The sequence below is a fragment of the Aotus nancymaae genome, unplaced genomic scaffold (genome assembly GCF_030222135.1).
Source record: "Aotus nancymaae isolate 86718 unplaced genomic scaffold, 86718_ANA_hifiasm-v0.15.2.pri h1tg000002l, whole genome shotgun sequence".
In the NCBI taxonomy this organism is placed as follows: Eukaryota; Metazoa; Chordata; class Mammalia; order Primates; family Aotidae; genus Aotus; species Aotus nancymaae.
The window spans coordinates 43831753-43845183 of NW_026988413.1; the positions used below are offsets into that span (position 1 = coordinate 43831753).

At 40.4% G+C, this 13431-nt stretch overlaps 1 protein-coding gene across 2 annotated transcripts; it reads right to left on the reverse strand.

Annotated features, from left to right (window-relative positions):
* Window positions 1-432: 432 nt before the first annotated feature.
* LSMEM1 (leucine rich single-pass membrane protein 1) lies at window positions 433-13177 on the reverse strand. 2 transcript variants are annotated; one of them, XM_012457009.3, is made up of 4 exons: window positions 12386-13177; window positions 8755-8886; window positions 6917-7045; window positions 437-4155 (listed from the first exon to the last, which is right to left on the reverse strand). In XM_012457009.3, the coding sequence occupies exons 2-4, from the start codon at window positions 8879-8881 to the stop codon at window positions 4025-4027; spliced, it is 387 nt and encodes a 128-aa protein (XP_012312432.2). In that variant the 5' UTR covers window positions 8882-8886; window positions 12386-13177; the 3' UTR covers window positions 437-4024. The 2 variants fall into 2 exon arrangements, with proteins under 2 accessions (XP_012312431.2, XP_012312432.2); XM_012457008.3 differs by lacking the exon at window positions 12386-13177 and having other exon boundaries at window positions 433-4155; window positions 8737-11564.
* Between the last annotated feature and the right edge of the window lie 254 nt (window positions 13178-13431).

The following is a 13431-nucleotide window of genomic DNA, read 5'->3' on the forward strand; positions in this document are numbered from 1 at the left end:
TACTATTGATGCCTAAACATTCAAAATAATATCTACAGAGTGGCCTCACTCTTTAATAAACAATTTAAGTTCATTTAATTTTTTAGTGACTTATAAACAACACAGAGACTGAAGGGCTTTTTGTCAACTCCCCTATTCTCACCAGCAGCAACACCCTCCCATGATACAGAAGAAAATGCTGAGAGTCAGGGGAATTAAGCAACATGCTCAAAGCCACACTGTTACTCACGCATAGAACCAGAATCAGAATCCAAGTTTACTCCAAATCCGTTATTTGTCCAGCCACCCAACTGAGCACCAGAATCATCACAGCAGCATTTCATAACAGGAATTCCTAGTCCCACCCCACGCCTGCTAAGTCAGAATAGCCGAGGCCACAGTCCAAGAATCAGGGTTTTTCCAGCCTCTTAAGTGATGCTAGGATGGGCACACTGAGGAATCGCTATTTCCGATTCATAATTACAGATCATTACTGATTGCCTGTACAGGGCTTATTTGCATGATCCGATCAGAAGCCTCTTTGAAGGGACCATGCCTTCGGCGCCTCGGAGACCCTTCGTAGTGTCCGGCGCAGGGCAGCACAGCATGGTCCCACTGCTGAGCACAGTGTATATGCCTAGTACCTATTTATTAAATGGAATTTTGTTCTGCGTTGTTTTTCTCACTACTTTTTAAAAAAATCATTTTCATCCTCATAAAAAGTAGAATTATATTTCAGTAATGCTTTCCCTGTGTAAACAAACACGTACTGAGAAGTCTTCATCTTCACCAAATAAGTGGCAGCACAGATTCTAATAAGAACATTTTTATTTTTCCTTAAAAAAAAATACACTTCCTGGCTCTGTGGAACAATGGTTCACAGTTCTAAGGCTCTCTCTCCTTTTCACAGCTTCTTGGGGGCAAACTCATTCACAGAGGCGATAGATTACCAGTCTTTTCTGATGATCGATCTCTTTTGCTTATTCTTCTCTCCTGAATATAAATAGGGTCATTATGTTAAGCTGGAATAAAATTATTTGTATGCCCTGACTCAAGGAGAACTTGTTTCCATTAAAGTTTTCTTTCTAAGCAATAAAAATTGGTTATAACATGATGGTTTGCAAAATATATTCCAAGATACCTCAGTTAGTCCAAAGGGCATGCACACCGAGATTCTTCCCTTTTCCCCAGGCTATTGTTACCAAGAACAAAACAGCTGTTTTGTGTTATTTTCATATCTCCTTGTTGCTTTGTTCTTGGTTTGGAGATTGGTGCTCATTGACAGAGTCCTGGCCAGATGACCCTGGTCTATTCCTGAGTGATAAGTACCCTGTACCCTTAAGTTGCAGCTCAGTGGCCTTACTAGAAGCCAGGCCCTCCTAGTTCCAGGTAGCCACAAGCCCCAACAGCCTCCAGGTATCACAGCAGTGTGGGTATGCAAGGCTGGGCCAGGCCCACCTATAGATGGTTACCAAGACAGAACAATTTGTGGGAAAGTTCTTCCAGGGTCCTCCTGGCAGAATACTAAGTACATGGCATTGGACCTGGAGTCAGAAGACATGTGTGATCCTCTCATAATGGCTGGCAACGTCAGGAAGGGCACGCAGATAAAGTCTGTTACTAGAACAATCATCTCTCTCTCGGACTCTTGTGAACACCACCAAAGTCCAAAGAATGGTGCAAAACTGTCTTTTCTTTTCCTATCAATACGTGTCTTGGTTCAGCTGTCCCTTCTATTCCTTTTGCTCCTCCTGGGCCTTACCTTTAGTGTCGCACTCCCTCCTCCCAGTGCACCCTGTGAGTCAAGCCCTTGGCCCAGGGCAGACAGGTTCCTGGATCCATTGCAGGTAGGTGAATGTGGATCCTCATGTTCTTCAGACTAGATCACGTGGAAAACAACAAACCCTCCTGCTTATACTGATAGTCTCTTATACGGTAACAAAACAAGTTATTTTGCTAAAAGACTCTCACCTCGTCAACCTTGGTCAGAAGAGATCAGTGTGGTTATCATCTTAAACCGTGCCACAGAAAAAATGTTTGGCCCTTAGCCCCACCAATAGAGGTTTAAATGTAGCTGAGTATTTCCACTATGCCGCACCTACTACTTTTAATAATAATTATTATAATAACAATTAACATTTATTGAGTACTTGGTTTTTGATACCCTTTTAAGTCCTTTATAACGTTTTTAAGCCTTATAGCAATACTATGAAATAGATTTTCTAATTATTCAATTTTACTGAAAACAAAAAATTAAAGAAGTTAATTTCTCCAAATTCACAGTATGTGGTGGCACCAGAATTCACACCAGGATGTTGGTCCCCAAGCCCATGTTCTTAACCACTGTATTCGACTACCATCAGATTATCTGTAGCCAGCCAATACTTTTTAAACACGTTGAATGGAAGTTGTTAATTTGTGAATCCAATATCTAATACCGGGAGTTGTGGTAACTGAAGTTTTCCAGGCTGTAAGGATCAGAGGCATCACCATACCTTTGTCTGTGCAATACAGGCAGGACAGTACAGATCAAAAACATTGGATCTAAAAAGATGAATAAAATGACTTATCAGACACTATTTTATGTTGTAAAAACCATACATTTCTTGGAATAAAGATTATTTATCACTGAGGATGAAACGTATCCACTGTTTAGATAGAAAAGAGAGGAAAGTATAATAAGAGAAAACAGAAAGGAAAGAAACGGGTGGTTTTTTTAAAAGAGTTGTTACATCAGATCATCAGTTTCTGAAACAACCTTACAACAAATCATGATGACAAATGATTTTTGCCATACCCTATCAACAGGTCAAAAACGATTGTCCAGTAATTGCAAATTTCAGATTTTAACAATGTTCTGCATGATATGTATCAATTTAAAAAAAAAAGTTTCAGTACAAATAGTTTTTGAGTGCAAAAATGGATAAGCAAAATGTATTGTGTTTATTTCATTAATTATTTAGTGTTATAAAGTGAATGTTTGATATCCTAGTAAACCCAAATGTTTTTGATCAAGCCAAAATGATAGAACCACAATACATTCTTCAATTGATTGGTAGAATATATTTATATTAAATAAAATATTTTCTAAGGTCATATGCTTTTCAAACTCATTTATTTCACACTGCATCTTATGTCATATGCTGTGTGCCTTACTTTCATTGCTGAAATTTTCTAATTACATAATTAGAAAATATTCTAATTACATAATTTCCTAGTGTAGTTTAGCAAAGGCCACAAATCTATCAGATTTCTTCCGAATCAATCAGCAGGGTACCAAAGGGGTTTTTTCATGAGAAACAAGGTAAACCAAGCTTATATAATTATATGTAACTATCCATCCCCTTTCTTTATCCTGCACACTTATGTAAGCTCCTCTAGAGTAGAGTGATATGCACAGAGTAGGAGCTTAATAAACATTAAATTAATTAGGCTTTCCCTGTTGACCCCAACCCCGCCTAACTACTGCTCATGTTTTCACCAACAAACACTAGACAGCAACTAGCTTTGAGGCCCCCCCCATCGCTGTCCCTGGGAAAACAGTGTCAAAGTCTAATCACCTAAGCAGAATCCCTTTTATTGAAAAGAGTAATCGCCTGGTTCCCTTCAACACATAAAATTCAGTGAATTTCTCAGGCTCTCCCAGGCATCTGTAAAGGTGCACGAGGTGTCATGAACCTCACAGACAAAGTGAATTTGTTCTGACAAAGCTCCTTCTGTAAGAAGTTGTACGTACATAGTCAAGTTCTCTTGCTTTCTGTTGGTTATCCTCCCTACTAGCCACCCACCAAAAACCCAATTCAAGTTGAAGTGCCCTACCATGAAATGGGGCTGAGACAAGTTCACCCCTTTCTAGTTGCTATTCCCACACTCACTTGCTTTAGAGTTGCTCCCACCCTGCTGCAGAAAGAGGGCCCCAGAGCTGGGTTCCCTGATCAGATTATCTGTTGCCTGAAGAAGTGCACTTTCTCAGTTCCTAACCCTGTACACTCTAGGAAAGTAAGAAGCTCAAGGTGTTAGCAGCTGCTCTCAGAAAATCATTTCTTTAGTTCTGTTCAGAGTCCAGCTGGTTGAGTCGCTTTACGATCATGTTGTTGATTCTCTTAAGATCATCTATGTCTTTTCCTTCAGCTGTTAGTCTTCTGGACACATCATCCATCTTGTTTCCAGTTTGAACTTCAAAATAGAAAACAGACTGTGTTACATTGGTTTCCACTGTGTGCCACTGAAATTCATCAGAGCCCCGCGTTGGTGCTCAGCATCAGCTGAGGGATACTCTTGGCAAAACCCCTGTTCCCACATCCATGCATCCCAGAAGCCCAGGAGAGAAACTGGTCAAGACTGAAGTTGCCTATCCAGTAAATTGTTTTTACAACCTCTTGGTGCCAGCCTAGACTACCTTTGGCAACTTCACACCAATTATGACTAAGAAAGACCTCGCTGTGAGCAACCAAAGGAAACTGTCAGCATGTTTGATTATCCTCCCAGATGTGATTGCTATGTTGCTTTATTTTGAGACTCATTCTCAGAAAAAGGTTTTTGTTCCTCATTTGAGAAATTACATTCTTTGGGTTCCAGCCTATTTTGACATAAGTCTGCTGGTTCTGAATTACCAGTCCAGAATGAATGTGTAATATTCCCCCTCAGACCACGCATGAGAATGGAAGAACAATATTTTCCAAATACACAGGACCTTTGGCAATAAGATACAGAATGGAACACTTTTGAGGTTTGCTTATCAGAGTTAAATTTTCTAAGATGGCTAGAGGAAGGATTTAAGATAATAAACTTGATGTATCTAACACAAAGTAGTTGCCCAATAAAAAACACTCTTCTTTATTCACCTCATCTTTCTGTTTCTCATTTAATATGACTTTGTCCTCAATAAAAAACACTCAAGGCAAATGTAAAACAAATCCTATTTATATAAGTGGAATATAATGATGTTGATAAAGTGCATAGTCTTTGACATCAAGTAGAGTGTCCTTGAGCCCCAATTTGGTACTTATTAACAACATGACCTTGGCGCATTAATAGAGCTCTGTAAGCCTCAGTTTCACCATTGGTAAAACCAAAATAATAATGGATTTGGCTGGGCACGGTGGCTCATGCCTGTAATCCCAGCACTTTGGGAGGCCAAAACGGGCAGATCACCTGCGGTCAGAAGTTCGAGACCAGCCTAGCCAACACGGTGAAACCCTGTCTCTACTAAAAATACAAAAATTAGTTGGGCATGGTGTTGCACACCTGTAGTCCCAGATACTTGGGAGGCTGAGGCAGGAGAATCACCAGGAGGTGTGGTTGCAGTGAGCCAAGATTGGGCCACTGCACTCCAGCCTGGGCAACAGAGTGAGATTCCATCTTAAATAATAATAACAATAATAATGGACTATACACTACAGAGTTGTTATGAGATTGTGAGCAAAGAGGCATCAAGGGCTTAGCACAGTGTCTGGGACAGAGTAACGACTCAGTATCTAGCATTTGGTTATTTTCCTCAATCTTGCTATTTATCATTTCACAGAAAAGAGAATTTAGTCAGGGGTGGTGTTTACATGTCTGTAGACATAACTAAAGTTTCCTAATAGTTTAACTCGGTCATTACCCCCAGGCAGGTGTGGCAGAATGAGATGCCAAGCATTAATTTATGTTGGAATAATGTAACGGTTCAGAATACTAGCCCATGTGCTCTGTTATTGCTGGTTCAGTAGCCAAGCCTCGCCTAATTGATAATCAGATGCAAGTTTGCAACTATTGTAAAAACAGTTCACATGTTAGCTTCTAAATGCAGAAGGGCATCAGCCAGGTGCAAGAGAAGCAATTAAACCCACTCCTCCCTCCCAGTCCCAACCCTTTTCTCCAGAGGCTAAAGACCTTCAAGCTGCAAGGAGGGAGGAGTCGTTGGGGGAAGAAACAGGATTAGAAGCAGTGAAAGCGTCACGCACTCTGCCCACCTGTCTCCTCTCATCGTCATCATCACCTCTGACTCTCTAATCCTGAATGAAATTAAATTAGAGACCTTCCAAAGGCTACAAAGCACTCAAGGGTGAAAGAAATGACAGTGCGGTGCACCCAGGCAAAAAGGTGTCAAAAATGACACCCTCCCTTAGGCTCCTTCTGCTCTTAAGTCGTCTAGAAGAGAATCAAAATAATTCCAGATGAGAGGGGAAACTGGTGGGTTCCGTGGGAGGAGGCAACGCTCAGAACGGGGCGGGGGAGGGGGGAATGGGGACAGCACCGCAGGTGGAGAGCACCCTTCCCACATCCAAGGCAGAGAGGAGGGTGGCACTGGAGGCTCGAAGGAGCTCTTGACTGAGAAGCTGCGGTGGGGAAGCCTGAGTCGCCACTTGAGGTCACAACACGCACGGCCCAGGCCAGGAGCAGACAGAGCAGCTTATATTAGGAGCAGGTTGCCCGGACAGGATCAAACTGGAAGCAAACCACCTTTCTGTGTCTCCAACACCGTCTCTGGGGCCCGCAAGTGCTTCTAATCGATGTGAAGGATGATAGGCAAGTGAGAAAACCTGGGAGTGAGTTCAGTTCGAAACCTCAATGTGGCTGTGTGTTATAGATCTGAATTTAATGGAGAAATCTAGGCATTGGATAAAGAAAAGCTAGAATCAACTAGAATAAGTTGCCTTCCATTGGGCAGCTAGAGGCTGCAAGTGAGAAATTAAAGTGCTATAGAAATATTTAACATACGTATTCGTGGACTTCTGGCACTGTGGGCTTCTGCAGTGAGTTTGTACCCAAGGAACCCTATCCTCAGCCAGGGGGTTCACGCGAGGCATTCCTTCTTCCTCTTTCAGCGTAAGCACTGATCACCAGAAAGCATTGACTAGACGGTGCAAACTTTCCAGGGGCAAAGTTAAACAACCAGCTGTGAATAAATGCATACAAGTAATACTAATAATAAAAAACCTGTGGTGGTACTTACTTATTAGAAATATCACGAAAAACACCAGTGCCAGGCTGACAATCAGCACAATTAGCAGCCCCACAAAAAACAGACTCCGGCTTCCATTTCCTGAGTTTGTGTCAAGGACAGGGATTTTATCCTCTAGAGCTAATACGAAACAAACAAAAAACAAGGACAAAAACTCCTTAGCACACAACTTGTCAGCAGAACTGAACAGTGCCCCACTGTTAGACCATGAGTAATGGATACACCCACTTTCCCTCTGACAAGCCTAGAAAGTGACTTCTGTTTTAGGAATGTCTTTGGGAAGAGAGAAATTTGTGAATTATTTACCTTCTTCTCTATTGGAATTCAAGGAATAAGCAGGGTTAACCTATCTCCTTAGACCTATTTGGAAAGTTCTTTGAAGACTGTCTTAACACTGAAGTAGCAGGACACAGAGTTTGGGGGGTGAGGGGAGAGAATATAGAAGTTAAACGGTAAGAGTGATACAAGTTCTATTACCCTTTCCCAAAGTAACCCCGGAGTAAAACAGAGCTGGGTGTGCGACACCTATGCTGGGTGGAAGATTCAACTGGATGCTCTGGACTATCTCCCTGGTAACTTCTTTTATTATAGGAATAATCAGTTAAGCCTACATCCATTTAAACAGAAATGGCTCTGACATCTTTTGGTTTCTTAAAGCTGTCTTCTGGGTGAAGATGCTCTGGAAGCAAGGTTCTTTTAAATGTTGTGCAGTTGAACTCAGAATGCGGCTGGGTTTAATTAACAGCTTGGTTCACTCAAACCATGAATCATCTGCATTTAATCACCATTTTGTAAGGTCTAGTTGCCTAATAACACCCAGATTAAATTGAATAAGCAACACAGAAACCTGGGGTAGTGGAGATCATTGCATTACTTTTTGCATACTGCATGAATCGGTCCCACTCACGGTGCCACTTGATTACAGACAGCTGGGAGGTTTATCATGCCTTGTACGTACATCCTACGTCATACCCTTCAGCCGCTTTTGCTTCCTAATCAAAGCAACAGCATAGGCTGACACCCAAACTTCTACTGTTGTTAAGACTGACTGTAATAAAAACACATGAAAATTTGAACTTATTAAAATGAAAAAAAAAGAAGGAACTTAGAGAGGACGTAGACAGCAAATGATAGATATAAAATTGCGACAATCAGTTTAGAGTGCATATGAAACAAACGGCAAGCGGGTAATTAACGCCGGTGTTTAATGTAGGCGTTTAAGCTAGAAAAGGTGGTGCTCAGACCGGTCTGATAGAGCTCATTTGTAACACTTAGGGGGCAAGATACACATTTAGTATTTACAGCTTTTGTTTCCCCCGCCCTCTTTTCCTAACCCCTAATTGCATGATTTGTAACTTTTAAGTAGAAAACGAAGTTGACTTTTTTGCCCAACAGAATTTTAATGGTTTTTAAAAAACTTGGTGAATGTGTTGAGCATTCTCTCAGCAGTCTGCTATAAAACAACACTCCTGTGGGAAGTAGTCCCCATCGGTAACCTAGCCATGGCCACTAGGAGAAAGATGAACGAGCCTCTAGGAGCCCAGCTCTGCAGGCTCCACTCCTTTCCCGGGACAGAAACGGCACAGGATCTCAGAACATTTGAAGACAAGAGTTCAAATCTTGTGTAAGAGCAAAGAAAGCCCGTAATCCTGTCAAGTATTCAGAAAACAAAAGCAAAAATTGCCTAACAACAAATAACATTTCCAGTGCCAACCTCTTCCTAATGCCCACTCAGCCCCCACCACACCCACACAATCCAGTCAGCCGGGGCTATTTTTAGATAGCCTAGAAGCTAGGAAGGGCCGCCCCACCTTCCCCAGCACACATACGGAACAGATGCTGTGATCCGGCTGGACAGAGGTTTAGTTTGTTTAAGTCATTTATGGAATCCACCACATAAAGCTTTCCATCTTCCTGAATGCCACAAGAGCCAGTGTCCTGGGAAGAATGAGTCATTGTCCCTGGAAGAAAACACTGATGTTAAAAACAAAAGGTTGGGCTTGTGAACTCAACTTCACAAGAATCACAGCCAGCAGGAAGCCAGACAGGCCTATGAAGAACCACCCACAAATACTGGTTTCAACTAAGGGTCTAGAGAACTTTGCTTATCCAGGAGAAAATACTTCCTTTTGTGGACCACTTTGTAATTGTTCTTTTTGCTTTGCTTGCCAGGAAGCTCACAGTCAAATGTGTGGCCCAATTTTAAGAATTATGCATCTGTGTATACCCTGCTTATCTGCAAACACTCTTCTCCTCCTCAGATTTCTCAGTTCTGCCTTTATCTTCCCTGGATATGTTTTTATTTTGTAACTGATTTTTTAATTTTCTCTTTTATTACATTGTTCATATTCTGGTGAGGTGCCTCAAATCCTTTGTGCAAGAAGATTAAGTGTAAATACATAGACAAAATTAAGCTACTCAGCCAGTGGCTGTAAAACATTCTGAAAGAAGAGAATATTGCCATGAACCACTCTAATTGCAGGAGGCTTTAATAGAAAATTGCAATTTTTATAGCCTCCCTCCATATGGTATATAAGTCCTTACTTCACACATTTCCTTTAGCCATTAGATGCTGAGTGTGAGTCCCCAAGACAATCTTAGCAAACTTAGATGCTATAGAGAGGAATCCTGCTAGACTTCAGGACCTCTGAGATCTCTCCCACCTGGATTTCCCTTAGACTGCAGTCACTTATGTAATAAATAGCTTGAGGTTTATTAAATATTAAAGGTAATATTCTCTAATGACAGCACAACTGTAAGCAACACTGAAAAGCCTGAAGAGATTAAAAAGTTTTATAACCCATAAATTAAGGGTTAGAAAAAGGGGGTGGGTTAGAAAAAGATGTATCTCTAGCACAACGGAGAACTTGTGGCCATTTAATTGAAAAGGTTCTAGAAAGACAAATTGTAATTACTATAAAAGCTTTTCCTTTCATTGTTATCGAGTCTAATCGTGATAGAGGACTTCTGGATCTAGAAAGGGTGTTGGATGTGCTCTAGTCTAGCCCCAACCTTTCCACAAATGATGAAATGGAAACTCGGCAAGGTAGATGTTCAGGATCACACATCTGCCTGGTAGCAGAGCTGGAATTGGGCCTTTTGTTCAGCATTCACTGAGTCTTGCTTTGTGCCACTTTTCTATACCACTTCCTAATCCTCCCTCAAGACTCAGCTCAAACATCACTTCCCCTAAGAAGAGAGAACCAACCTGTCTTTCCTTTGTGCCTTTGCTGGATTCTGTACATTCTTCTATCAGAACACCTATAGTATTTTATTGCATTTATTTCCTTCCACCTTTGACTTCCCCAATAGACTGAAAACTCCTTAAGGTAGGGACCAATCCAATTCTTCAAATGCCCAGTGCCAGGTTTAGAAGTTGGTGACTTATGTTAAGATGGAACACCTGAAATGTTTATTCAGGATTTAAATCTTAACTATTTTCGAAAGAATTAGAGGCAGTTAATCATAAGTACATGAACGGAAATAAGACTGAGGATAAAAATTCTCACGTGATGTCTATCTGGATTCTAGTAAAGTCAATGCAGTAAATACTGTGTCTGTGCGTACTTGGCAGCACACTGTTTACTTCCTGTTATTGCAAAAAATTTCCTTTAAAACTTAACTACAAAATGAAGAGAAATACAGAGTTGGAAGAAACCAAATTCAGAAAAAAAAAAGGTATACATCTAAATAAGATATGGTGGAACAAAGTATTAGACATTTACTGAGCAACTTAAACTGTCCTCTAAAATATTTTTTTAAAAACAGCAATTTCCCAGTAATACCTAAAACTACTGGTACTTGTGAAAAATGTGCTACCAGATTCCTAGCTAAGAAAGAGAGCTCAAAAATTCATGACTAAAATTATTTTTTAGAGTTAAAACTAAAAAAGTGTGTTTCACTTATCCGGAAAGTTTAATTAACAAGAACACACAATTCCCTGAGTTTTCAGATAAGATACTACTGTAGCACTTTGTGGATATTACTGATTTCCAAATATACTGCATAAAGCATTCTTAAGGAAATGACTTTATATGACAATTAAAAAAAAATAAAAAGCTGCAGCAAATACAGTAAAAGGGCCTTAGAGGTCGGTCAGATCTTAACCTTTTGCAGTTAAAACCAAGGCCCCAAAATATTGACTAATACATAGTCTCAGATTTTAGAACAATTAGCTTAGATGTGTTTTATATTTTATCATGTTTATACTAGTATTTTACCAAACACGAATATTTAACCAGGAATAAAAGTTTTATGTGTCACATCACAGGACCATTGTCCCGCACACAGCTTCTATTTTAGGCATGGTAACTGAAGCATGGTTCATTTTTGGATCTCTGACTTAATAGCCTTGAGCCTTAGCTTCCCCTTCAGGAATGTATCTCCTGTTGCTTAAATTTCATGCTGAGGCTTAATCAATGTTTACAAAATGGAGACCTAGCTAGAAAATCACAGCCACAAAAACTGACTTTAAGAGTACAGCTAATAACATCTCCAAATTACTGGCCTTGCTGTGCTCAAAAGGTGACTCCAGAAGAACTAAGACAACAACCTAGTGAGCCATGACGTGTTCTGAAAGAAAATGTCTTCTTTAGAATGAAGTCACAATGCAAATAGATGCTATTCCAATTTTTTTAAATAGACTGCAACATGCAAATGGAAAAACAAAGAAGTAGCAGAGAAAACAGTTGGCTGCTGTTCCAGGGCTCCAAGAGCCTGCAAATGACTTGCAAATGAATCATGAGTCTGCTAGTAAATGGATACAAGATCACATGGCCCTAAAACCAGGCCCCACAGCTGTTTGACACCCCATAGTTGCTATCTTTGGCATCTCAAAATAAGGGCATCTAGGAACAACCAGCAAGGCTGGAGAAGCCAGTGTTACCAGCAATTCTTCATCACACCAACTTGACCCTCCTTTTCAACTCCAGTGTGCAAATTTGCTTATTCACCAAGATTGGCTAAAGCAGCAACCCTTTAATAGAACCCTTTCTTATACCTTGAGTGGAAACATGTAAGTAATTTCATTTTCCTCTGGTTTAGATCACTGCTAACAGCTGGTTCTTTTTGTCATTTAAGAATTCTTTGACTATTTACAAATAAATATTCTGACAAATAAATTGTCTATGAAAAATTGCCTTGTGCTTTATTTTTTCCCATGGGTGCTTGGTATCAAACCATAGAAATAACTCACACCAGTATTGCTTGCCACAAAATTGGAATTGTTATAATAGGGCTTAATTCAAAGCTAGTAAGCAGCTTTATTGAGTGAGTCATGGTAATTTGTTCTTTAATTTCACTTCCGCGTCAATGCCTCTTCACAGTCAGGAAGTAGTTTTTAAAATCAAGTCTAAATCATTTCTATCAAAAATGAAAAACACAGAGCTCATGCAACAAAAACTTCCCAACTCAAGAATCATAATTCAGTCTCAGTAGAGTAATAGCATGCAAATTACTTACAAAAATGTGAGCTTTGACTGCTAGGTTACCAGAAAAAAAAAAAAAAATTGTTCAGAAGCAACTACAACAGAACTTTTCTACAAATTCTGTAGTTCTTTCTTTGCCTTTCTTCAGCACACGGGTGCTCCTATGAGGCCCATAAGCCCCAGCATGAAACTGTTGGTCTATATTTAGTGTTAATTTAGCCAAGCAGTGTAAGATTCCAAATCCTGACTTTTTTCATAATGTCTAAGGTTTTCAGTAAATATATTACTAAAACTATGCCTTAAGAAGAAAAAAATACCATGCCCTGATTTAGTTGGTAACTGATGAGGCTTTTATTGGACTGAAGTTACTGCCCTTATTTGGCTGAAGCAACTGTGTAAGCTGACACCATATTTCCAGCATTCCTGCCATGGTATGCTCTCATATATAAATGTCCTGTAGCAGGCAGGAGCTGCCACTGTGAAGACTAACTTGCAAACACTCCAGACTAACCAGAGAACTGCAATAAACAGGGACAGAATATGGTTATGACATCATAAACAAGGCAGGTCAGATGCCTAGTGCGTCTAGTAGCTACAAAAAGTGATTGTCAGTGGGAGAGTTCGTGACTACAGACCCACTGCAGATGAAGGAAGCACTTCATCTCATCAGCCGCCTTTCCTTTACAAAGGCTTTATTCTGTGAGTGTTTGTACAACCTCCTTTCTCAGGAAAATCGGCCATTTATGTGGTTTCCTCACATACATGCCAAGGAGCTTCTGCCCTCTGCTGTACATAAAAGATGCTACAGTGACAAAGCCAACTATCAAAGCAGGATACTAACAGTGAGGTTGTAAACAGTTGTGCAATCCAATATCCTCACTTCCATTGCCGTGGCTTGATGAACAGTATTCATCTTTGAAACATTTTTCATGTCAGTTAGAAAATACGTGTTCCACAAAATTTTCTTTTTGAGACGGAATCTTGCTCTGTCGCCCAGGCTGGAGTGCAGTGGTGTGATCCCAGCATACTATGACCTCTGCCTCCCAATTCTCCTGCCTCAGCCTCCCAAGTAGCAGGCAT